At 36.8% G+C, this 26,191-nt stretch overlaps 1 protein-coding gene across 1 annotated transcript in view; it reads right to left on the bottom strand.

Moving 5' to 3' along the window:
• Positions 1-22,522, bottom strand: part of FMN2 (formin 2) — a 149,887-nt gene extending 127,365 nt beyond the window's left edge. The window contains exons 1-2 of the mRNA XM_058801633.1: positions 20,902-22,522; positions 5,709-5,875 (exon numbers count right to left, since the gene is read on the bottom strand). Of these exons, the coding sequence (XP_058657616.1) occupies positions 5,709-5,875; positions 20,902-22,465 (1,731 nt within the window). The 5' untranslated portion in view covers positions 22,466-22,522. The remainder of the gene's footprint in view (positions 1-5,708; positions 5,876-20,901) is intronic.
• Positions 22,523-26,191: the final 3,669 nt, after the last annotated feature.

Here is a 26,191-nt window from a genome sequence, read left to right as displayed (position 1 = left end):
GTGTCTTTATTTCCTTAGAAAGCATTTGCATCGCCACAGGTGGCCAGGAGATAATAGGAAAACAGCCATTTTTTGCAGCATTTTCCATTCATGCTGTCTGTCTCTCTGCTTCCTTGGGGAAGCATTATTTCAGAAACAGATGACAGCCTAGTCAGGCATCATAACTGCAAATGGCACAAGGGGAAGTGCCTATCCCAAACTGTCAAACATGACTGTATAAAATCACATCATAATACAGCAAAAAAAGATACCAGCCAGAGGACTTTATTTAGCCCTTTCATTATAGCATGAATTGAAACTGTTAATAAATCAAGAAGGCATTAACAGCTGTACTCAACTGAGTAACAGCATTAAATAGAAGCACTGAAAAGAGATGCAGATATATAGCTGAGTCAAAATCAAATCACAAACAAAGAAAGATGAAAGGAGATGATATTTTTTTAGTGCCCCTTGAAATGTAGTCATTACTGGACCCTTCAGTGTGAAATAGAGATTAAGTTCTTCGAACAAAGGAATTCATTATGAATATTAAGGTATGCTCAGTTTTCTTCTCAAAAGCACTTACAAAATTATAAAAGAAAGCCCCTATCAAAAAATAATTTTTCATTCAGAATTTAGGTGTTTTAAACCTAATGCTCAGAGACAACACAAAGTTACTTGAAAAGTCTGTCAGAAGAAAAGTAGGAATTTTCTATGAAAGAAAAAACTGCCCATAGCTTAAGACTATACAATGTGAACTGAAAAATCTGAAGCAGGAAGTCATAAGTAGGGATTACACATCCACAGTGTGTGTTAATTGCAACTACTGGATAAAATTCAAACATCAAGTACTGTCAGTATTTCTTAGCACTGAGATATTAAAAAAAGTTGCCTCATATTGATAGGAAAATGCCAGATTCTTCCTTGTTATGAACAGTTTAAATGCTCATGGAAATATTTCTAAGTTATACACATTATTGATGACTCTCTAAAGATAGTTATCTTATACCTTAGGTGATTATTAAGAGAGGAGCTAAGCAGATGAGATCTCTACTTATTAAAGACTGTGATCCTCCAACCATAAGAAAAGACTTGTCCATTGTTACATTCTTGCCAAAGATGCACTCTGTAGACATGTCAATTTCAGGATTATTTCACTCTACTAAGATAACAGAATGATGTAGCATGCTAAAAGGCTTAATACTACAGCTGCACTACATATTGGAAGGTAGGTGGCTCTCACAGTGACAAATAACAAGACAAGGGGCAAAAGCCTCAAGCTGCACCAGGGGAGGTTTGGATTGGGTATAAGGTAAGATTTCTCCATTGAAAGGGTAGTCAGGCATTGAAGAGGCTGCCCAGGGAAGTGGTGGAATTACCATACCTGGAAGTGTTCAAAAGGAATGTTGATGGGGCACTTGGGAATACGCTTTAATGGTGAACATGGTGGTGCTGGGTTAAAGGTTGGACCTGATGATCTTAGAGGTCTTTGCACACCTTAACAATTCCATGATTCTATGGTTTATGAATGGAAGACTTTTTCACAAGGCATTAATGTCTTGCATATCATTCACTCAGAGGATATTTTGTTTTATTTGAATCTTTAGAAACCCTCTTGAATAAGTCACAACTGCTGAAAAGGGAGAAATTCAAAAGGCAATAGCCATTCAAAAGGCAAGCAATTTTTTCAGAGAACACGCTTTCTGTAGGCTTTTAATAATCTATCTTTCTAGGTTGCCCATTTACTTGCTCACTTTATTTTTTAGTTAAACTCCCTGCTTTTATTTTATAAAATACTAGCAGAAGCATGAAAGACTAAAGATAGCCTGATGAGTAAGTTGCCATGACATAAATGAAGCAATAATTAGCAGCCTCCCTTGCAAACAGGAAACTAGCAGTAAGGGCAGCTATGTCTAGACAGAGAACCTGCCACTGAACATTTACTTACTCTAAGATACTCTTTACATTGTAGGAGTAGGTAGGAAGAGCAATGACAAAAGCTTCCTTTGCCTCTTAACAGCTAAATCTTAAAAATACCAGTCCTCGTCTATTTACATTACTTTTAAAGCTTTATTCAACTTGTATTTTTCAGACTAATCTTTTATTCTGGGCAACTGCCATCAGCTGTTTCAAAAGAAATAATTGATAAAACAGGCCAAGATTGAACATGCAAGTTTTCTTATAAGTTATTAAAACAGTTCTAAAATTTCTGTTCTTTGGGCTAATTTGACAAAAAGTTCAGAGATACTTCATGAACATGTCATCTCCAATCATCATTAAAAGACTTGAGTAATATAAAAGCCTTTGGAAACTGGACACCATCCTCAGCATAAATGTGGTGACAGCTGATGATTCTCTAAAGGTTTGTGCTCTAATTAAGCATTTGTTGATCCTTCATGTTTGCCATATATGAAAAAAGGCGTAAGCATCACATCCACAAACCATAGTGTACACCAGAGACACAAATGCCAAGAATTTAAATTAAACTGAATTCTAGGAGCCATTATAAAACTAGCCCAAGAAACTAAGGGCTGTGAAAGTTGTCTTTACTTTTAATGCACTGCTTAATTGCAGCCAGACAAAAAGGAAGAGAAAGAAATATGATCCAAAGTGAAATCAAAAAGAGGGCTTGTACTATTTTTTAATAGCCTACACTGAATCCTGGAATATCTTGGGACTAAAAAAGCAAACCAGATCTCTTGCATTACTGAGAAAACAGACACAAGATTTGGATAAACATTTCTAAGAGAGGGAGAAGTAGAGGTGACCAGCAGGCATGAATAATAAAGAAAATAAGAATATAATCAAAATGTGCAATTGCAAATATTTCAAGAGATTTCAGCATTAGCCATGTTAAATTAAATTCTAGAGGTCATCCAGAAAAGACCATCAGAGGGAGAGAATAGGACTTTTCAATAATCTGTTTATATTCATCTCAAGCCATGGGCAATAGATCATAGAGTGAACAAAACTTACTTAATTGCTTTCATAAACTGTAACCTAACATCTTCACAAAATGAAGTCTGTGGGACCACACTAAAGCAAGAAGGGAATAATGGATTTTATTAAATTTAAAAAATAGTACTTTAAAGTTCAGAAATACAAGGAGTGATTCACAAAAGGAGAAAAGGATTCAAAGATGGGTTTCAGTGGAAAACGTATTGGAAATTCTGCAAAAAAATATATATATTCTGAAAGAGTGACCTAAGAGACTTACAAGCACCAGACTAAGATGAAAATCAAGAGAGGCAAAGAAGCAACAGTAAGGAACAGGCAACCACCATGGAAGCACCTTCAAGAAGGAGGAAGGCAGGCCAACCAGGTGGCAGGGACCAGGACAGGGCTACAGGAGCTTTGCTGAGGGCAGTTTCAGCTAAGTGAAAAGGATATCAGCCAAACTGGAGGCAATCCAAAACTGAACTAGGGGTCTGATGAACTCAGAGATGAGCTAAGAATATGGGTCTGGTTCTGCTCCTAATTTTGGAGTAAAGTCAAAGATGTACCTCTTAATTCTAGATGGGTGAAATTTAGGTATTAAGGCTAGTCCTTAATTAAGTCCTGATTCCTAAGTCTTTAAAACAAGTTGTTAGGTCAACAATAAAGTTTTGCTCTAATGAATTTAAAAAATGCAAACAAACAAACAGGAAAAATGTGAATAGGAAAAAACCCTAAAGTACCCACATGGAGAGAGATCCAAGAGAGGACACGACTAACCAACCTTACACGTGCTTTTTAAAGTAATATTCAGCATCACCATAATTTTTTTCAAGCTATTTAATTCCCTAACCTAACAATTAGCATTTATTCCTGTAAAATACTTTAAACTTACTCTAAGAAGCAAAGTGATGCCCAATTTTCAAGTTTTCAGCCATTACAATTTATACTGAAATTTCTAGATATTTTTGTTTCGGAGAACACGTAATGAATAAACTGATAGGTGTTCCTGTACTGTCCTTGGTCACCAAGGCTGGAGTAGGAACATATTCCAAAACTCTGCATCAGCAGCTCTCAGCTCTGCACCACATGGAATGCAATTATGGAGATCTGGTGCTCAAGACAGCTGTATGCTCCTTTGAAGTATGATGAACTCCTGGTTACATAATAGGGCCGTACACCACTTCTGATACTGTGTGTTATACCAAGAGTGTGATCTATTTAGGGGATTTATACAGAAAAATAGTCACAGAAACTGTGACATTTGTGGTTTACTGATGGACTGAGTCACATTAAGATCGCTGCTAATCCAGCAACATCTTAAATTCCTGATCTTGACAGATGGTTGACGTGGCACTCGGCTACTACCATGTCCCTCCATTTGGATGTGTTAAACAAAAGATAACTAAAGTATCTGTTACTCAGGAAAAGCATGGTATATCAGTTTTTAAAAAGAGTATTTTCTGTTTATTTGCAAACTTTGAATTTGAGAAAAAATCTATTTAGAATGCAAGAGAAGCTTTTTTAAAATGTGGTGTGCAATAATCTATAGGAAATTGCTGGATATATGGTAACAGCAGGAGAGTGGAAAACACTACCGACTGTTTTAAATTACCTGAAAAATAAGAAACTTGTCTATTCTAGTAACTTTTATGAGTATATTTAACCACGAGCACTTTCAAATGCTGCGTGATTTTAAGTTGCCTGAGTAACCTCAGTTTTATAGTTAAACTGCATTTTCCAAATAATTTCAAAAATCCGTTAAAAAAAATGCCTCAAATGTTGCATCTTAAAGAAAAACAAAAAGTAACACCAAAGTCAAAACATAAAACATAAAGATATTGTTAGAGAACTTTGTAGATTAACTAGGTTATTTAGGAATGCTTGTATAAGAATTCAGTGGAAATAATTTATTCTCACAGTTATCCCTTTTCTAGTTGTGTAAAACTATTCTTCAGGAAAGATTTAAAGAGTTAAGAAGTAATCATGTTCTCATATCTATGCCAATTTTTTTTTGAGTGTTTGTAACCAAAATTCAGCTTAATGTGTAGAGTAGGGATGATCTTAACTATATCAGCAAGACATTAAGTAGATAAGTTAATATTTGTATACTATTGTGAAGTTAATTAGTAGAGAGAAAAAAACCTAATTATCTTTAGCCACATAAAATGGTATTAGGTGCCATAGCTTACAACAAGAAGATCCTAATGTTGAATTAATTATCCAAGAGAAAGGAAAAGTATGTAAGGTTATGTCTACACCCAGGTTTGTAACAGTAGGCAAACACCTGGCCAGATAGCCCACAGGTACAGATAACCCTGTAGCCAGAATGCCAGCATATTTACATTGACCTCTGCACTATTTTGTATCAAAAGCATTTCAGGGGGGGAAAAAAACCAAAACAACCTAGCATAGACATCTAGTTTGAGTTCTGTGAAATTTTGCGACATGATGTTTTCTGGTTATCCATTGATTTATATTTTTTGGTGAAGCAGCTATTGATGGAAATCTTGGTAGTCATACTGAGTGCTTGGATTCAAAGAAGACAACAATGAAAACTGCAAATGAAGGACAGACCAAGATATGAGTTAAAAAATTATGAAATCAAGTTCTAGGAGAACATGCTGATGTGGATACAAAAGCGTACATACCTTAGCAGAGAAAAAGAGCTGGTCACTCTCCTAAGGGCAATTTTCATTAAAATGACAAACCAAATTCTTTCAGGAAGGATAAACTATTAGAAAATCATGTCCCGCTTTAAAAAAGAGACAAAAGACAACTTTTTCAGTACTTACATCAAACGTGGGTGTGCTTTGCTTGGCACTCTGGTTACATGGCTCTCTGAAGCAGTCAGTGAATGGAAGCAAAAGACCCATTGCAATAATGCGAGAACAGAGCTTTTCTGCTTCTTCTTGTGGTGCATTTTCCTGCTGGCTGAAGAGCTTTTCCAGCAGAGTTCGTCCTGCCAAGGTGATGAGAGAGCAATAAGAATTTGTAGCTACACGCAGGACACGAGTATTTAGGCATTACAATGCGTATTGAAAACTTGAATTATTAGAAGTAAAAAATATTAAATAAAAATATTCTTAAGAAATGTGTCTGATAGTAAGTCTTCAATATAAAACATTTCTACATAATGATTGTAAGTGCTCTGGAACCTGATTAATTAGGATCAAGAAAATTTTCAAGAAAAGTATGTATACATTATATGTGCCACTGCACTGTAAAGTATGAACAAAAATCCATGACTTGTTATTGTAGCATCAATTTCCTATAAAATTTTTCTGAAGAGAAAATCAAGACATTAGCAAGAGATGAAACAACTTCTTCCAAATATGTCACACAAAGTTAATGCAGAGTTTAGGCTGTCAACTCCTGGAATGAGCCCTTGTTTTTTGAATCATAAAATTGTAATAGTCCTTGAGAAATTTTGCTCTGTTTCTTTGGAGAAACTCTCAATAAAAGAATAGTGACAAAAAACCCTCATAAATATTCTGTGTAAAATTGTATTGTATACAGCTCCAGAGTGGTAGAGTGCTCCAAACTAAAATGCAGTGTCACAAGCAGCAGTTCAGAGAAGAGAAGCTTATAAAGAGCAAGAAGATACTTATTCTTCTTAAAGGGCCAGATTTCATTACCAAAGTGTTTTCTTTTGCTATCCAACCAGAAAATGAAAGGAAAGCATATGTTATATAATATATAAGAGGAGAAAATCTTAGTGGTTTGAAATATGACAATGTTTTGTGAATTTAGCCAGAAATAGACTATAAAAAATAGTTACATACACAGGTTGCAGTAAAATCTACACAGTAAGAATATTAAATTGCTTCAGCTCTAAAATGTCAGATGTAAAAAGATGTCAAAATTCAGATTTACATGATATGGATAAAGAGATGAAATATAGATAGAAAAAGAAAAAACAAATGGAGTAATAAAGTTAATTTCATGTTTGAGTATAAACTAGCTGGGAATACAGCTTGTACCTAAATAAGTTCTATAGCCTGTTTTTTCCAGCCACTCATTCAAAGCCAAAATTATTAAAAAGAAAAAAAAAACAACAAACAAAACCCAAAACTGTTAAGAAAGCATTTTAGTGTAATTTAGCATAACAAAAAAATAATTGATAATTACAATTCTACTGGTTTTTGCATGCAAGATTTCTGATTGAACATTAACTTTGTTCAAAATTTAAATTTTCCCAGGCTTTCTGAACATACTAAAAAGGTTTTTCTTTCAAACATCTGGAAGCAATTTTAAAAGGATTCTGTAAGTCACATTTGGCTAGAAATCTCTGTAAACTTAATTTAACGTGACAATACACTAAAATAAACAATGCATTAAAATGTTGGAAGTTGTTTCTAAGATTTTCTTCTCCACATCTGAAGATCTGATAATTATCTGATTATTAGTCCAAGTTTGCTAGACCTTTATTAGACAAAATATAATACATTCAAGGGAATAAAACAGGAGATAAGCTATGAGATAAACTTTTACAAGACATAAATTTTGTTACGTTTGATAGTTCGATTGCTTCTGTTTCTTGGCTGCACCACCTAAAATGCAATGCCAACAAAACTGCTTAATCAACATATCCCTCTATCAGAGTTCAGCTGTTAATTCTTTAAAATAATTTATTAGTTCAAGGCACCTTTCTTGCTGACCACAGAGGAGCACTTTGCTCACACCCAGAAAGAAGGAATTATACAAGAAAATTACACATTTCTGCATGCCATGTAATATATTGAAATTTTATCCATGACTACTAAGTATCAGATTTGATAAATTTGCTTTTTTTTTTCTTCCCCTGGACATTTCAACATTTAAATAATCTTGTCATGTTTAAAGAGCAGTCTCCTGCATATTCAGAAAAAGAATAGCCCCTTCCTTTTGCTTTCACCTAATTAGCAGGAAAAATATGTATAAATTACAAAACAGGATATGTAGCTTTTCTCCCCTTAATTCACCCAGTCTTTTGCTAATTTTTATAACATTTAACTGTGTTGCTCAGGTTCAAATAGATTGTTCAGAAACTTAATTGCTATTCAATTGCAGTTTAATTTTCATACTAATTTTAAACTATTTTCTAAAATATGTATTATTCAAACAACAGAAAATAAGTATATGTATATAAAAAAGTCATTAATGAATTTAATTAACTCAGATTATGATAAGAGAAATTATATCATTTTGCCCACCTGAGCATGAATAAGTCTTGGAATAAATAAGATTGTAAAATTATTTCATTATGTTAGCAACTACTTCTTAACCTAAAAGAAGTAAAATTTAATTTAAACTGATTTCAGGCTAAATTTCAGTCAACTAAAAGACTTTTAACTACAATTTTACATTGTTAGTTTATAAATAAAAGGCTCCAGCAACAGCTTTTGGCCTCAGACACCTTAATCATTCATGAGGTAAATACATGAAGTAATAACTTCTGGAGGTGAAGATGTTTGCAAATAATCTGGAACAATTAAATTATTTGTAATTTTATAATTATTAGATGATCAGCTGATTTCTGCTATGAGTTGAAATGGAATGGCAAAAAATTTCTCTTGACTGCCTTCACCTGCTATGGAACCAGTAAAAATTAAACCCAAGGTCTCTGAGATCTCTTTTTTCCACTAAGAGGTTAAATTGCCACTGCTCACATTTAAAACATTTCTTCCTAGAAATCCCAGGTCACTAAGTTATTGAACCCAATTCTTACCTTTCCCCTAATTATTTTGGCAAGGCATGGGAAGCATACTAAATTTAGAATTAGACAAGAACTTCAGCTTTAGATCAAATAAGCATTCTGAGCACCCTGCCAAAAATCTTCAGCAAGTAAGATGACTATAAACTCAGAAGATATTTTTTAGGAGCTTAGAATAACTTATTATACCCCAGTGAGGAATTAAAAGACTTTCATTTTTCTTCTGTTGCAAAAAATTACACAATTAATCAACTAAAAGAATGAGAAGATGAGATTAAGTATCAGGTATTCTGGACTTCTGTGTATATTTTGTTATAATTTGCTATTGTGACTCAGCAAGAATCTTTTGGCTCAGCTTCCAAGTTCCTTATTCTCCACGTCTAGATGACCTGCCTCTTTCTCCCATTCCCATGAAGATGAAGCACTATTGATCTTGTCTCCTCCACTATGACACAACAGGTCCTCATCCAATCCCTCTGATCAAGAGTTGAACACGACTGTTCGCGAAAGCCATCTCTGTAGGATATGTAATCTATTCACTACTGAATGAAAATTCACATGTTCCAGTATGGTTTCCTTTCATACTGTCTCCCTGTATGAAAAATGTGGGTAAAAGAGTGGTCAGCATTGTCCACGGAGAAATACAAGCAAATCCTGACTCAATGAATTCACCTTATAGATCTTTGATACGCTCAGAAGACAAGCCCTTCAAAGAGCTACAAGGTGAGCAACAAAATCCTTAAAAAGCAGCAATACCATAAAAATGTTGTTAGCTTTGAATTTGCCTAATTATCAAGGGGAGGAAGAGACAATAATGGAAATGAAAATAGGAAAAAAACTGGAGTAATCATACTCACAGTCTTACTGAAAACGTACACACTGAGGCACTGTGCTGCAGCAGAGCTTGCAATAATGCTTCCCTGAGGATCTTGCTGTTATAGCCTCACATTTATCTTTAAAGATGTTCTTCTATCCTCCTTATGCTGGATTTCCAAAAGCCCAGGAGCACAGCTGGTAGTGAGCACCAGTTGAGACTAATGATCAAAATGAGTTATACTCCAAAAGCTCCCCCTTCTGCCAGTCTCAGTGACTGCCTCTCCAAAAAGCCAGAGCACTACACCACACTTGCACCATTGACACAGCAGCTGCATCAGTACATCTTAACCTACACACACACTGCAGACTTTCTACTTTTATTGTTCCTAATGCAAAGTGAATGGCTTCAGTATAGCACGAGTTCTGAACACCCTTATTCAGTCACCTCAAGACCTAGCTATGTACATATTACTCACATCTTTAAATGCTGAAATCTGCTTGATTCCTTTTCCCGTTTACTCTTCTTTTGTCCATTTTAGTAAGATCAGAAATGCTCACACAGCAAAGCGATTTTATAAGCTTTGAAGCCAAATGTGCCATAGGCCTTGCTCTATTTTTAGGAAACAGTACAAGAAATAAATGAAAAGGAAGAAGAAGTAGACAAAATGGTGAATTTCGATTTACAATATTTTCTTTTAGTCTTGCAAAATGTGAAAAGACAATTGTAGTCTTCTTACAGTTTCTCATTTAGAAAGGATTTCAATTATGAAAATAGTTCTGCAAACAAAGACTAACAATATACAATGAACCCCAAACTAAAAAGAGAGAGAGAAAATAGGAGGGGAAAAAAAAAAAGGAGTTGCATTCAAAAATTAGGAAATGCTGTACTTCAGCTATCTGCTGTTCAATATTAGTCTAAATTATTCCTTCATTCCAATTCTTTTTCTATCTCCTTTTTTATGTATGCTGCCAGCAAGGTGGCAGCTAACTCAGGCCTCAGTCATCTGGCTCAGCACCTGAACGGTGCAGCACCAAACATGCCCCAGAATGCCAGAAGAGGACAAACATGTCAGAGAGACAAAAATACTGTAAAGATGTTAATATTTTTAGCTGAGATAGCAATCGCAACTACATGCAATTTCTTAAAATTTTCCGCACATATGCACCCATTCATTGTATTCGCTCAAACTATACAGCAAAATCTTAATGAACAATTTTTCAGGGCAAATCAGTTAAACTCCATTTTCACCCTTTTGCTGTTCAGTGTACTTTACCAGGTCTCAAATATTTCAAGCATAATAATATTTTACATATAAAATTGTTATCTCAGTGACAAAAAAGTATTAAAATGCTTTAACGTTTTTATTTCATTTCAAAATCTTTTCAAATTTCCAGTTTTTCAGCTAACCTATACCACTCAGCCTAAATATAACATGCAACACATGACTGCTGAGAAAGAAGAGGCTTTCCAAGATCCACATGAAACCTGGGAATGTGCAGAATGAAAACAGAAATTGGTATCCTTGCCAACTTTTCTTCAGATGATAAGTCCAAGTACTGCATAACAGCATATTAAATATGCATTTGCAGTACAAAAGAAGCAATTTAGTTTTGTCTGTTATTTGCCTGAAGACTGACCTGGGAGATTACACCCAAAATTCCAGGATTAGAAACTTCATTTATTGTTCTTTTTCACTGCAGAGTTTCTAATCCTCTTCTGATTTAAATTGGAAAACTGTTCTAGATGACTCACCCTGTGAGGTTGCTTTAGCTGTTTTGTTTTCTGTTTTCTAGGTTTTTTTCTTTTTTTAATTTTTTTTTAAGGGATTGAATTTTTATTGACAGATACTTTTCTAAAATCATGTGATGTATGTCTGACAGCCTGGTTACATAAAACATGGAAAACCTAGTAAGCAACAGCCACTGCACAATATTGTTTCATAACAAAAAGAAAAAAAAAGCCTTCTGCTTTGAATAAACACAAAATAAAATAATTTTAAGTCTATAATTTCTAGGCAGCATAAACTTTAAATGAAATTGGTCAAGGTCTAGGGTTAGGGCACACATTGCTATAATACTGTCAAATATATTTCCTTTTGTTCTTATTATCCATGTGATAGTTGATCTCTTCTTTCACTGATTGTACAGAAGCCTATGTTTCTAAGGGAGGAAAAGCCCACAGATTATATATATCGATATCTTTATATATTTCTACTGTATATTTCAATATTATGTATAAAATACTATTTCTTCATATTTATATATTATGCTTTAGTATTTAGAATGTTAATCAAGTTAACGATATGTGGAAACACCAAAGAAGATTGTCCTTCCTTCTCTGATGTTCCTCCTCCAGATTTCCTGGCTATGTTCACATGGATGGTATGAACTAAACCCACACATCATCTTAAATTCAGAAGTCAAAGTAGAAAGCCTGTCTAAGCCTGACAATTAAGAAAAAAAGACATATCAACATTATCTCCCTCATTCCCACAGTTTTCTATGGCTGCCTACACACAGTTTCAAAGTCAGAAATGTCTATTTATTAAATTACAGAGAATAATGTATTGATTGGATCGATTCATAGACTATTCAAACAACAAGAATAACACTATCAATTAGTTTTACATTTCTCAGTCCTGTACTTGATTGTCACAGTAAACACTATGCTTTACTTTTGCCAAGTTGTCTGAATTTCTTGGCATCTTAATCTCACTCCTTTTACAATGTCCTGTCTCTCATAGTATCTTTGTTAAGTATTAAAAATTTTCCATGTAACTCTTCACTAGCTCTAAGGATAAGACCAGAGTACATCAACTGTGCAACTCAAGCAAGTAGGTTTTTTTCCTTTATTTTAGCCTTACATTTATCCCTAAAAATTTAAACAGATTCCGGATTGTGCAAGACAGCTTTAATAAGTGTATAAACTGTGAGATTTCAACTCAGCTAAGAATAAGCAACATCTTACACAGAAAAAGAAAGAGAATCATATAATTCTAACAGCTTCAAGTGCTTGAAACATCCCAAAGAGAGCTAAGGAGCAAGTGTGCATGCTCCCTTTTGGAAGCAAGGGCATTAGCTGCCACTGGAAGAGAATCCTGCCCCTGCTCCCAGGTGCATGCAGGGCAAAAGTAGCACCTCAGCAAAATGGCCCTGAAATTCTTCCAGAAATGCCCTGATGGAAAAAGCAGAAGTCTGACAAAATTTGAAAAAAGGATTCTCCAAAATTAAAGGTGAAAAAGACAGATCACTGAATTAAGGAAGTAAAAATTCACACTGGAAAAGATGTTACAGTTTTCAAAAAGCCCCACATCGCCGCCTTGATCTATAGTTCTTGACTGAGCCAAGCAGCTGTATTTTAAAACAACCTGTTCATTTGTGCTGACTATGAGACATGACAACACCACCAATTTCAGCATATAACCCAGTGGTCTATTATAAGATTACTTAAACAGATACCGTATTTCCACAAATCATGCTAGAAAGCATGTGAAAATCTAATTAATGCAGACCTTCATCCTGATGAATGAAATCCTAAGGTCAGTAACTAATTTTGAAATTTGTGTCATAATATAGAAAGACAGAAATAGAATGAAAATTTTACTTGGCAGTAAAAATATCAAGCCCTACAAGTGTCATGGTCAGGACAAAGGTCAGGACGTAGGTCTGCTCTTGTGTTAATTATGTAATATACTTTCCACAGCCTGACTGAGCCCATCAATCACAACACTAGGGGGGAGCAGGCCAAAATGACACAGTTCCTCTGGTGGCAGTGAAGTAACATGACAGAGTCCCTTATCTAAAACCACCAGGACTTCTATTCTTTGGCTAAATGATTTGCAGTGTTACCATTATATATGGAAATGCAGATGAACGCCTCTTGTGTTGTCTAGAGAGCAGCTGTAAATAAAATGTTATCAATGTAGTCTTATTGATCTTTGCTAAAACCATGCTGCATTTGGTTGGTTTTCTTTACCCTTTTGTCATATACTCAGCAGTTAATTATATCTTATCATTTCCTCCTTCAAGACTTGTTCCAAAGACTTGCTTGCTGCTGCAGTCAAAAACAAGATAAAATTGGCCTGATTATTTGCAATAACAACATCTTACTTTTTATAAAAAGCAGGTATCATAGCTTTGCCATCACCAGAGCTTCAAAATATATTAAAATATTTGTGAGAGACTGTCACAGTGCTTTCAGCATTCTTCCAGATTAGCAAGTTTGTGAAGCACTCTGTCTCCCTAACTCAAACATAAGCTCCTTGAAATTTTGCTTCCATGGTTACTAAGATTTTACACCTTTCCCCCACAGTGAATTTTTTTACATATGACATATGTATAACAGGATAAGCTGAGACAGAATATAAAACTATTCTTTTATCCCTACCTTTTGCTATATATCATTTATGGATGTCATTTAGTGACATATATAGGAAAAAGTAAGAACACCTTTTTCAGAAGTTTTCATATAGTAAATTTCAGAAGCTGAAGAATTTAAAATTATTGTTAAATACCAGAAAATTCCTCAATTATGCTATAGCAGTGGCATGGAGGACAAGATGCCTTTCTAAAAATATGAACAACATGTTCCCCCACCCCAATATGAAATGACATGTCTCCCTCCACATGATTTCTCTTCAGGCACGCAGTACTATTGCAGCTTACAGAGGTACATTTTTAAACCTTCCCTAATTACACCAATTTATATGAAGGAGAACCTATATGTGTCTGTCTACCAAATATTTTAGGCACCATATGCATCTTTGGCAAATTTCATATTGTGTTTTCCAGGTACTTAGCTTCCTCTCAGCAAGTATTTAATTCTGTCTCTTTACCCTTTTAGTTTCTGTGGTGATTTGTGATGTGAAGGCAGTAGTCTATGCCAGGTTCTCACAGACTGCTGGAAAGCCACAATGATTTCTGTCTAGCTCTTTTAAAGTAAGAAGCTCCTCTGATGTCTTTTTGGGCATCTATTACTAACAGCATCTTTTGTCAGTCTAACCTGATGGAGACTATTCCTTACAACCCAATTTTGTAAAACTTTATTCCACATATAATACAATGTGGCCTATCTCTACCTTAGAAGTAAATTCTCAAGCTCAAGCTTGTGTGCTCAAGCAGCCAAAAGCCACAAGACACAAATGAACTCAACCAAACTGGCGGTCTTTAAAGTGAGACACAAATAACACATTTCGTTCAACCTACTCATTAGTTCCCAGGCATGCCTAGCTTTCTTTCTCCTCCATGACCTGTGTTCCCAAGGCCTGCTAATCTCCAACTTTAATAACTGATTTTTAATATTTATCAAGATGTACAAAAGCTTTTCTTTGTATCCATAAACAAACAACAGTTAGCTGAAGAAAGGGTAAAAGCAGAAAGTTAGAACTACATTCCACAAAAACAAAAAACTAGACATGCACACCAATGTATTTGTGCAGACATGTTCTTCTAGACTTCATTTGAAGGAAACTAGAAACACAAGTCCCTTGTTATAACTGGGGCTTTATGTTCTTTCACTGATGTAATCAAATATTTCCCTTAACAGTTTCTCTGCATAAATTATTTCTTGAATCATTACATGACAAAATAGCACTTGGATACACAAACTCTTTTATAAAGGCATTTTTTTTTTCTTTATAAACACTTCCTTTTCTTCCATGACTTTTAAGATGTGTTAAGGTAGACAGCTATTCTGATACTACAGCATAGATTTCTTTCTTACAGTGATTTCTTTTCCCTATCAGGGCAAGGAAGAAGAAAGTATGTACTAGGGGAAAAGAAACACCTATCATATCTCTGCGTCTTCAAGGGACATCTGAGACAGATCTTGTCAGCATCAAATGACCTCTAGAATGAAAGATGTCTTCTGTAATTAGTTCCACAGTAAAGTTATCTGTGTTTTCTCCTGATTCAAATTCACATCAGGTTCAGAGCTCTGGCATTGCTGAGAACTTTTATATAGATCCTGAGAGCAAAAAATTCATACTTATACTGACAAATAAGAATGTCTCAATAAATCTAATTTGTTTCCTGCCCCTACTTAGCTATATATATCAAGATGTCAAAAAGATTATATTGTTAATATTTATCTACTTCTATATTTATGTGTTTACATTTAGCTTTATACATATTAAGGTTTACTTTTACAACTTGTGTTGTTTACACACACACTCTCATAACCACTGCTTCTTACTGTTGCAAAATTGCTAACTTACTTAATGGTTATACTGCTGTGCAACTACAGATGAAAGAAGTCATGGTCAGTATTTATCTGAGGATAAAACAAGATTTAGCATCAGAAAACATAACTCATTTCCTGGTCAGAAAGCCTAGCTATTTCCATCAGTGTAAAGAAAAAATTCTGGACAGCAGCAACACAGAAATAAAAGGAGGAGCAGTGCTTTTTTCATTCAAGGTAAAAAAGCCGACCTTGTTGTCCCTAATTTTCTTTACATTAACTGCAGGAATGCAGGAAGCTGCTGTTGCTTAGAGAAGATAGTAGCTCCTGAGCCCATTTTGCTGCCTTTTCTAAAGCATTTAATGAAATGCAACTGGCCTTCTATTATCATATCAAGAGGCAGGAATGAAGTGACAATGTAAAGTCCTAACATCTGTCCATCACCTTCCTGGTACAGCTTGCTTTTGCCCTGTTCCCTTTGTACCAGCTCACCCCATTCCCAAAAAAGAACAACTGCCTGCATAAAAGTAAGTTTCTGGAAACTTGCAGTCCAGCTAAGTGGTACAGAATGATGTTTTTAAATGCATCTAAAAATAACCCGAGCTGCAGTCACCCACACCCACACATATAGGGTTCATCACCACTACTCCTTATGTAAGCTGAAATTTTGGCAGAGGTAGTTCTTAAGGAATACACTTGGCCATATCCTGAGCTTGATTAAAACACTAAACAAACAAAATATCCTGGGTAATTAGTATTTCAGTAGTTTTTCATCACCTGTATTCACCACTTAGTCCTTCATATACAGTCAGCTTAAAATATCCCTAGAGTTGCGTTTGAAATCCAAGGTTTTTTGCCTTAGAACAGCACAAGTAAAAAAAGGACTTGTTTCAAGAAATAGGTTTTTTAGGGTTTTTTTCTGCAAATAAGTTCTACACACAGTTTTTGGGATTTTTTTTTTTTAAATAGACCAATGATGTCCCAAGCTATTAAAAAGGCATGTATATTTAAAAAAAAAATAATAAAGCACAATTGGATCCAAGAAATATAATCAAACTTAGCCTCCACATAATTATTCCCACTGAAATAATCCACTGCTCATTTCACAGAAATGAAGTCACTGAAGCACACAACATCCTTGAATGGTCAGTTCCAGACAGGCACCTTGTGTGATGGATATTCTAGTGGTACTGTGTCTCAGAATCAAATAGAGATGCACAAACTTCAGCTATAAATTGCCCCTTTTCCTTTCCCCCTTTGCACCCCAAAAAAGACCATCAGACAACCAAGACCCCACAGTCCTACTCCAGACACATTGGGCTGCCAATGATGCCTCAGAATGTGGCGCTGCTCAGAATGTGCTTGCCCAGCAGATAGAGCCACTCAATCTCATGACCAAAACCTGCTACTCCCAATGAAGTTCCAGATAAAGATCAAAGTATTAATCATGAGATCCCATCAAAACAAGCCTGTGGCAGCACTGAATTCCAGTGGAATTACTCATGTTGCTCCAAATCCCATATTGCAGTGCTGGCTCAGTAACATTAAAGTAACTTATCAGCACTCAGCAGTCTTTCAACAACATATTGCAGCCCATTTTCAAACACAATTTAGTACAGTTGAAGGGCCGTGTTGGAGTCATCCCCTCACCCCAAGTTTTGTGTGTGCTAGGCAAAAAGAGGAGGATCTTTCCCTTCAGATGCTCGCTAGCAACGCTCAGTGTGGCGTGTGATCACATACCACGTGGAGGGTGCTGCTGGGCAGCTCCCTCAGTTAGAGGAGGCTACACCCCATCTGATAAAAGAATCATCTGTATCACTGCTAACAAACATCAGCAGTGCAACAGCAAACCATAAGTAATCTTAAATAACAGCTGCATGATAAACAGTCTTGCTCAGGATGCCGACAGATACAAATCCATATTGCGGGCAGCATCACATGAATCAGAGAGCTTTTTTTTTAAGCCTCATAAAAGGCATTTAAAAAGATCCACTTTGCATCTCAGAAACAAACTTTCATCTAACTTTTTCAAGTTTTCACATACTTATCTGTACTAAACCTAGGTATATGCCTGCAGACACTGCACTGCAATTGCAAATGGGAAGAAGCATTAGCACAGTACAAAAGTAAAATAAAGCAGCAGAAATCAGCAGACATGAGTACACAAGCACAGCACTGGCTTCAGGTTTTGTTTGATGGTAACCAGGGTTTTTGTTTGCCTCCTCTTTACAGATAGAGCAGAAAAATATAAATCTCTGAAGAAAAATTTAAAGATAAAATATCTGTTTGAAAGAGCTTCATGCAGCAAGTGTGTTATAAGCAGCCAACAGTGATTAGGAAAGGCATGGTTTTGTCTGGGTCAAGTTTAATTACCATCTGGGGCAGCTGATGCAACTCATTCAATTTATGTAAAAGACACCCTTATTAGTTCCTCTGCAATCACTGCACCTCAAATTAATGCAAACTTTTTTCTAAATCTGTCTATTGGCCCTTTCACTTCAGTTATGTTAATGTTTGGAAACACCAGTTTCATTTTCCCACCCAGATACTCACTTCACTTTAGTGCAAATTATTCACTGCCACATACCAAAGTGAGAGAACCAGCTCTTGTTGAGCTCTTGCTCTCCTGGGACCACCATATAAAACCATGGCTCCACTGTGCATTGGGTAATCTAGAACTTGTAATTACTGTCACTACAAATTCAAATGCAGCTATCCACATAAAATGTGAAATAGATCCAATGCCCGAATTACAGAATGGCCTTAAACTTGTCCATACCATTTTCCTAAAACATGCATAGAATTCAAAATACTGTACTTTTCTTCCTATAAAAATCAAAATTAAAATATGCAAAGTCTCTGCCATTCAAGTACTTGGCTTCCGTCTACATTTGACATTAACACAGTCTTAAAGAGTTCATATGGCTCTCTGTGAAAACCAAATGGCACACAGCCAAACCACAACATGGTGCAAAAGTAGGCCAATCATCTGCATAGGACCTGCTGTCATTGAAATCGATGATAAAGTGCTGTGGAATATTTTACTTGATTCCAGTTGGAAATGCAGAGCAACACTGCAGTCACTGCACAGCAAAATGGGATTTCATGCTGTAGGCAAGAAGCTGTTTTGCATTCGGTTTGCTTTGTTTTTGTTTTTTAGGCTAGAAATATCCCACTATAAAGAATCTTATTTCTAAAAGCCTGATGCTAATTCCCAAATCAATATACCTCATGCATGCAAGTAAAATACATTTTTCACAAGTAATATCAAATGAAAAGAAAATTATTTCTGTAATCATTGTTGTGTGGAAAGGTTTCTTTAAAGAGGCTTTTCTACTCTTACAGCAATAGGACCTTATGGAAATAGTAATGTGAAGTTTATTTTCCCTTTTTAATGTACACTAGTTGTTACTTTTAAATTCTCAATGAATTTTAGCTTGTAAATACATTTTTTAAAACTGTGAATGGCCAAACAGAGATGAGTCATTTCCAGTTCCCTCACTTTAAGCTTTTCTGCATGAACTGAAAGATATAATTGTCCTCTGCTCGTAAAGACAGCTGGTATGTACATGCAAATGAGGGTCACTGTAATTTCCATAAGAGATAGAACTACTGTTGCATTGGACACCGGTCCCTTCACAATAACAGTCTAAAGCATTGGTGGGAAAAAAAACCCAAACCAAAACAAAAATTTTAAAGTAAATCAACACCTTGTGAGGAAATGTGAAAAAGTCTATTTCCAAGAAAACAGATATCTAAAAAGAAGTACCATGTTCTCGAAGTTTGCCATATACAACTTATTTCCATCATAGCACCACCATAAAGTCTAATTATAGATGTAGCAATTAAAAAATTTTTCAGTTGTTTGTACGCTGTCAAATGTTGATAGCAAAAAAAACCCAGTGTGCTTCTTATATGCTATTAAAGTAGTGAACACCTCAAACTGGTAAAAATTAGACAGCATGTCCAAAATGAAGTCTAAGAAACAGGTGAAGGGGATTTAAAGCAAATTAAAAAAAAATATTCAGCTCACTTCACAGTGGGCTAGTCTCAGAGGGGCTGGCTTTTTCTGTGTTAAAAATTTTGGATTCCGATTTTCTACACTGAAATTGGAGATTTTAGTTCAAGGCTACTAAAAATGAAAGCATTGTGATTTGAATCTAGAAAATAATTTTAGTTATTTACTTCCTAAATCATACTTTTTTGTTTGCTTTTCATAAAACCTCAAAAAAAAAACCCTCACTCCATTTTTTGCAAAGACCTTGTGCTGGTGTATGGTTGCTGTGTTCATGTATCCAGAACTAACTTCATTAAAATAAAAACCTGATTTCATCTAATAGCAGGTACTCTTAGGGTATGTTTTCTTAGTTGTACAGGTTCCTCAAGTGAAAAATCTATGGAATATGCTGCTGAGTTTTCTCTGTATACATACCTCCTATGTGGCAGAAGTGCTCCTAATTACAAATATATTACCTTCAGAAAGAAACTTCAGGTGAGGGAAATAGAAAGGGAAAAACACCCCTCAGAGTGAAGGAAAATATAAGCATCGACTCACACTACTTCATTTGTGAACTTTCTATTCCCATGTCTTAGGGACAGGATGCAAGCGGCCTAGCAGGCAAGGTAAAGGTTTACTGAATGAGTCACCTTATGTAGCCTGAGCAGCAGCCTGTCACAGTTACCAGATTGTACAACCCCCAGTTTCCCTTCTCCTCCCCTGGTTTTGCTGCCTTTCAATGCATTCACTTTTTTTCTTCTCCTCCTTCCCCCTTTTGAAGAGGAAATTGGTTCCTTTCTGAAGTGCTGTCCATCTGTGCTTAGCATGGCCTTTTCCTTTTTGTACTAAGCAAATCCTCCTCATTGCCTTAGTTTAACACCAGGTGCAGCTCTCATGTGTTTATAGTACACTAGAACTGCACCTAGCACAAGAAAACCCCAAACAGGATCCTGGCTACAGAAAGCTTTGCATTTGAAAGTTCTATTTATGCAGAGAGCTGATCTGCCTACAACAGTGCAGCTTTTTGCATTTTTCAACAAGGATAATTTAAGGCATTCAGCCTTTTCCTACAGGATGTAGACAAAGGAGACAAGTAGAAAGAAAAACTTCAAAGAGTTATGCATTTCCTTTACTGGCAGTACTGCCAGGCTGATGAAATGTGACTGTGTTTGTAAGATCAGGCCTTGGATTGCAAGGCCAAGAGGTACTGCATGCAATGAATTAAAGTATTTTAAAAATATTTTCAAAGCTGTTGTGGGAAGAGAATAAAAACCAAAACAACTCTTAATACATATCACTCACCTGAAAAGACATTGGGAAATGTCTCTGTAGAAGCCTGGACCCCTGAGGACTTTCTTGAATGAGTCAAAGGCACTCTTTCCGTTTGAATTTTCTCTCTAAACCCCTTGTTCTCCAAAAAGTCTGCAGAGCTCACCTTCTCTGTTATCTCACTTTTGTGATTGGACACCTCTTCTGTCCAGTCTGCAGAGCGACTGAACAAACCTGCCAAACTAGCAGACCTCTTCTTCCTGACTGAGACTTTTTCCTTTTTGTGGAAGGACTCCTGCCTCCTTGTGAAGAGTGGGCTCTGGGATGGGGAGGGAGAAGGTGAATGGTTGGGAGAACTCAGTTGCCTAGTTGTGGTTTTGATGTAACAGGGATTAATTAGATAGGGCTTAAAACATCGGGAACCAAGCACTGGACTGTCCACTGTTCCTTCAGAGGACAAACTGCCATTTTTCATTTCCGTGGATAAACCATTATGCAGCTCCTCTTGACTGGCTGACAGAGTGTGTTTCCCTTCCTGAGTCTCAGCAGCATGATCACGGCCTGCATCTGAAATATCACTCTCTGTTATTGAGCCCTGAAAATCAACAGCCAGCCCTTCAGCAATTTTAGCCTCAGCCTCTGCCACTGGAGATGGAAAAGGTTCTGTGGAGCTGTGTGTCTGAGCCCCGTTTTCTACTGCAGTTCTATCCAAACCATCTTGTAGCTCACTGGCTACAGCATCCACTCCAGCAAGGGGCTGCTCCTCAGTCAGTAGCTGACGTTCCTGTGTTTCAAATAAGCCGTTACCAGGAGAGCCTGTGCCATTCACCGCTTCCTTCGGCTCACGTTCAGCTGCACAGGAGACGGGAACGCTTTCCACAATTTCCGATGCTGCTGGAAAAGCCCCCTCAGTGTCTGGGCTCCTCTCTTTGTCAGTGGTAGTTACTGAAAAAAACCGTTCAAAATCTAAGGGGGTTGCTTGAGAATTAGCCATGTGTCGGCCCATTGTTTTGGTGACAGAGTCCTCAGTTCCAATGTTAATTGCCCCCTGCTGCTGCTGCTGCTGCAGTCTAATAGCTTGCTGGATATCAGAAAGCAAATCCTCTTGTTCTGCGGCTGAATGGAAACTGTATATATCCGTATCAGAGCCAGAGCTGGTCCTTTGTCCATCCTGTGTCTCTGCAGCAGCTGGAACAGTTTCATTTCTGATTTCAAAATGTTCAACATCTGTGTCTGAGAGACCCCCTTCATCTGCAGAGATGCTTATATCGGGAGTTTTGGTTACAATTGAATGAGTACTGTCCAGCTCCCCAGGCTGCAGGGCCTGGCTTTCCAAAACATCCTCCCGTGAGCTGCTATTCCCATCTTTAGCCTTGGACAGATTTTTTCTAATCCTCAGATTTGAAAACACAGAGGGTCTGGAGTCCGATTTACCCTTCTTCTTCCCCGATTCGCTTCCCTTTGCATGCTTCCCCAGTCCCCTTCTGCCTCCCGATACCTTCTTTGTGCCGTCCGTATCCTTGGGCCCAGAGGCATCCTCTCCTCCTTCTTGCACATCACCTGCATTTTTCTTTAGCTTCCCATCTTGATTCCCCATGATTTTTCGCAGTGCAACACCTCTGGCAATCAAGCCATGCTCGCGGGTTTCATTCCTTTGGCCTGCTGGCAAGATCCCCTCTAGCGAGCCAGGTTTGTTTGCAGGCGGCGGTGATGCAAGTGAGGCAAATGCTTGCTGTGCCTCTCTCCCATCTGCTGGAGCTGCCCTTTTGCATAATGTGCTGCTCGCGCTGGGCTCCGCTGGGACATGCTCAGTACAGCACTGAGAGCTGCAGACAGCTCCTTCCAATGGCTGCTGCTCCTGGAGCTGCCTGCTCGCCGGGTTTCTGCTGCACTCTTGGTGCTTCAGGAAGGATTCTGTGAAAAGGGTTTCCTTTATAAAAGTCACTTCTTTTTCCACGGTTTTTATTGCCTGCATTGCAAGCTCAGCTTGTCACCAAATCATTTATGATTTCAGTGCTTCAAGCTCCTGAAGGGAAAAAGGAGAAAAAATAAGTTACTTTCATTACTCTGCAACTGCTCAAACAAATAAACAAGCAAACTTGGAAAGAGAAATATTATGATTATTTAATAGTTTATAAGGTGCTTAAGCATATGCTGCTTTGACAGATTACACAATACCTCTGGTGATTTATATGCTTGCTATTTAAAGGCCACCAAAACAATACAGAATTTTAAAAGAAGAGCCATTCTTTTAAAGTAGCTAAAATAAAGATAATAAACAGAAAGTTCTTTCCACATTTTTAAAGATTTGCACTCAAAATTCAATGCATTGTGGTAATTATGCTATAAAAATCCTCCCACAATTTGTATTCTGAGAAGGTAGATATACTGTTATTCCCAGGAGGAATCAGCTCATCAATATTAAAACATATCACCATTGTTTTCCCTGATAAGAACATCTGGCATGAAACAAGATAAAACAAAAAAGAAAAATAGCAGTATTCAAATGCTACTAAGGAAAAAGATACAGTAAAGTACTCCTCTATTTCACCCAACATATTTAATAATTGATTTAGGTGGGAACACTTCCTTACTACTTTGAAAACTTGTTCAAAAGTTTTAATCAGTTCCTTCTTCTCCTTCATTTTTTGCTTTAGATGTATAAGCTTCAATATTTCATAAATACATTTCCTGAACTTTTAGACATTTCCTTCCACTTTCAAAATTTAGAATTAATATAACAGAAATAGGAATCAAAGGACTTGAGAATGCAAAATTGCCAAGTTGGATCAGTTCATCTGTCCAATACCTTGGTTCAACACCAAACAGGTAGTAATTAGATTTTCTGTTTACAATTTACCATCTCTAAACTGCCCAGTCTATTAGACTCAGTTTCTGTGAAAGACTTTATGTATTCCTCATGGCTATGAAGTTCCTCAATTGCAATTTCCCTTTCATCAGCTCAAACCAATAACTTCATTCCAGAGAAAAACATTCTACAGGTTTATCTAACTCTTAATGTAATTCCTACCAGAGATTTCACTTCTTTTCTCTCCCTTAATAGACATTAAAGAAGAAGCAGTGCCATTCACGTTTTAAAAACAATACAGGCATCCTCCCCTCATACCCCCCTGCCCCCACTTCCTCCAAGATATCCAGATTTTTTTTCCCCAAAGATTTCTAAATACCTTTACAAATCTAGGCTCTCATTATATAAACAGCAAATCATTGCTTTTTATTTGTTTTGGAAACAATAACACTGGTAATAACACATGCAAATTAATTAATTTGGACTATCATAATTTCTTCCTTGTGCTTCTTGGTCACTTACTGCTCTGATGTAAGCCCTGTCCTGAGGGGCCTGTGGTTCAGGCATGTGAAGGAAACCTCTTGTCTACAAAAACTTGAGTGTTGTATGTGGATCAGATGACCTTGCATACTCAGTGGGATGATTTGGTTGTTTTGTTTTTGTTTTTTTTTAAATTATTTTTCCTTATCTAACCAGGTCAAACATCTACTTTTTTTCTACTTTTATCACTTAACTTATATAAATATACTACCAAGAACTAGCATAGCAAAACCTGCAGGAGCATGTTACATGATTTTGCTTTTTTACTCCACTCTTGTTTTTGCTTTCTCTTATGCTACTTAGTTTCTACTTTGTTGCAGTATTTTACCTCTTACATAATTATTATGTATTCCCAAAAGGCTTTTGAAAGCACAAATAATTTCAGTCCAACTGAAGATACACAATAAGAATTGAGGCACAGTTTGAGAGAACCATTGCAGTACAATAATACCTTGACGGGTATTTTAACTGACTAGAACTGACAAACTTAAACCTTGATTACAACTGGAGTACTTGTATCTTCCAGCCTCACTTAAAAACTCTTTTTCTGCTAAAATCTGCCAGAAATTAACATCATACAGGAGTAATATAAAGCTACAATGGACCAAATGTGTAAGGGAACTGTAGAATTAGTGTAATGTTCTGAAACGTTCCCTTTCCTGCCTTCTCTGTAAACCTGCCTGGCAGATCCCAGACACTTCCATTACAACTAATGACAAATCACCAGAAGTGATTACTCTGCAAATTGTGTTGCAAAACCAAGTCATCGACACAGGTAGGCTTATGAGAGAGTCAAATTAAAGACCAATCTTCATTTCTTAATTAGCTACTAGAAGCTTATAATACGCTTAATTATGTTAAGTACTTTATTTCCTAGAAGTTTTCATACAGCACATCCTGATGAGTCAGTCATTAAAAAAAACCCCACATAATGTACAGCCATAGATTTTTTCAAAATTAAAATATATTATAATAAAAAATCCAAATGTTAATATTTGGGAGTGTGCTTATTCTCAGTCAGTCTTTTAGCTTCTAGAGAAAAGAATGTTATCAAAAGTCAGCAAGAAACCATTTTGGCATCACTATAAGCTACATTTTAAAAGCTGACATGTATTTAATATTTTACACCAAAAAAAGAGAGACTTTCAACAGACACTAAATGGAGAAAAGAAAAGGATTTCAAGAAAGTTCAAGAAAGATATTTCATTTTAGAGATTAACGATAACTCACTCTGTTACCACAACTTGTTCTTAGCTTGCTATAAATTGCCAACAAACTGCTGAGGCTAGTCAGGGAACCTGCCTGCTCATTCAATATTTGCCACTACTCAACCAGAAACACTGAGGGGTGAGACTACAAGCATGAGACCTGAGATCCTCCTAATCTCTCACTGTCCCCCTAAACTCAGGAGATGCAAATAGCAACACACAGAGGAGAGTCAAAACTCACAACTCAAGACACGTTGTCCTTGCTCTCCCAGAGACCTCCACATGAACACATTCCTGTTAAAACACAAAACCTTGTAACAGGACTGTGATTATTTTCGAGACACTTACCATGCCCTGCAGCCTCACTGGAAAGGCGAGCAGCTCCCCCAGCAGTGCCTGCCCAGCCCTTGATCAGCTGGGAGAGGAAGGGCAGCCCTGACTGCCCACACCTGGGCCCAGGACTCAGCCTCCTGGAGCTCAGCCAAGGCAGAGTGCCGCCCTCCTCTCGGGTCAGCAGCTCTGCCTCCAATTCCTTACAAAAAGGCTGGGTGACCAATTGGCATCCTGCCAGTTCAGACCTATGGCAAACATGGGCTGCCTGGAGGAAAAGAGGGGTGCCTAGGGGAGCCTGCTCAGTGGAGACACAGCTTTTTGGGGGTGGATGAGTGTTCACTATGCTTTACTGACTGTGGTATTTCATTTTGCTCTCAGCAGCAGTTGTTGAACAAGTCCCAGTAAAGTGAAGACAACACTCTGTTACTGCCTC

The sequence above is a fragment of the Ammospiza caudacuta genome, chromosome 3 (genome assembly GCF_027887145.1).
Source record: "Ammospiza caudacuta isolate bAmmCau1 chromosome 3, bAmmCau1.pri, whole genome shotgun sequence".
NCBI classification, from domain to species: Eukaryota; Metazoa; Chordata; class Aves; order Passeriformes; family Passerellidae; genus Ammospiza; species Ammospiza caudacuta.
This window is presented reverse-complemented; position numbering and strand designations above follow the sequence as displayed.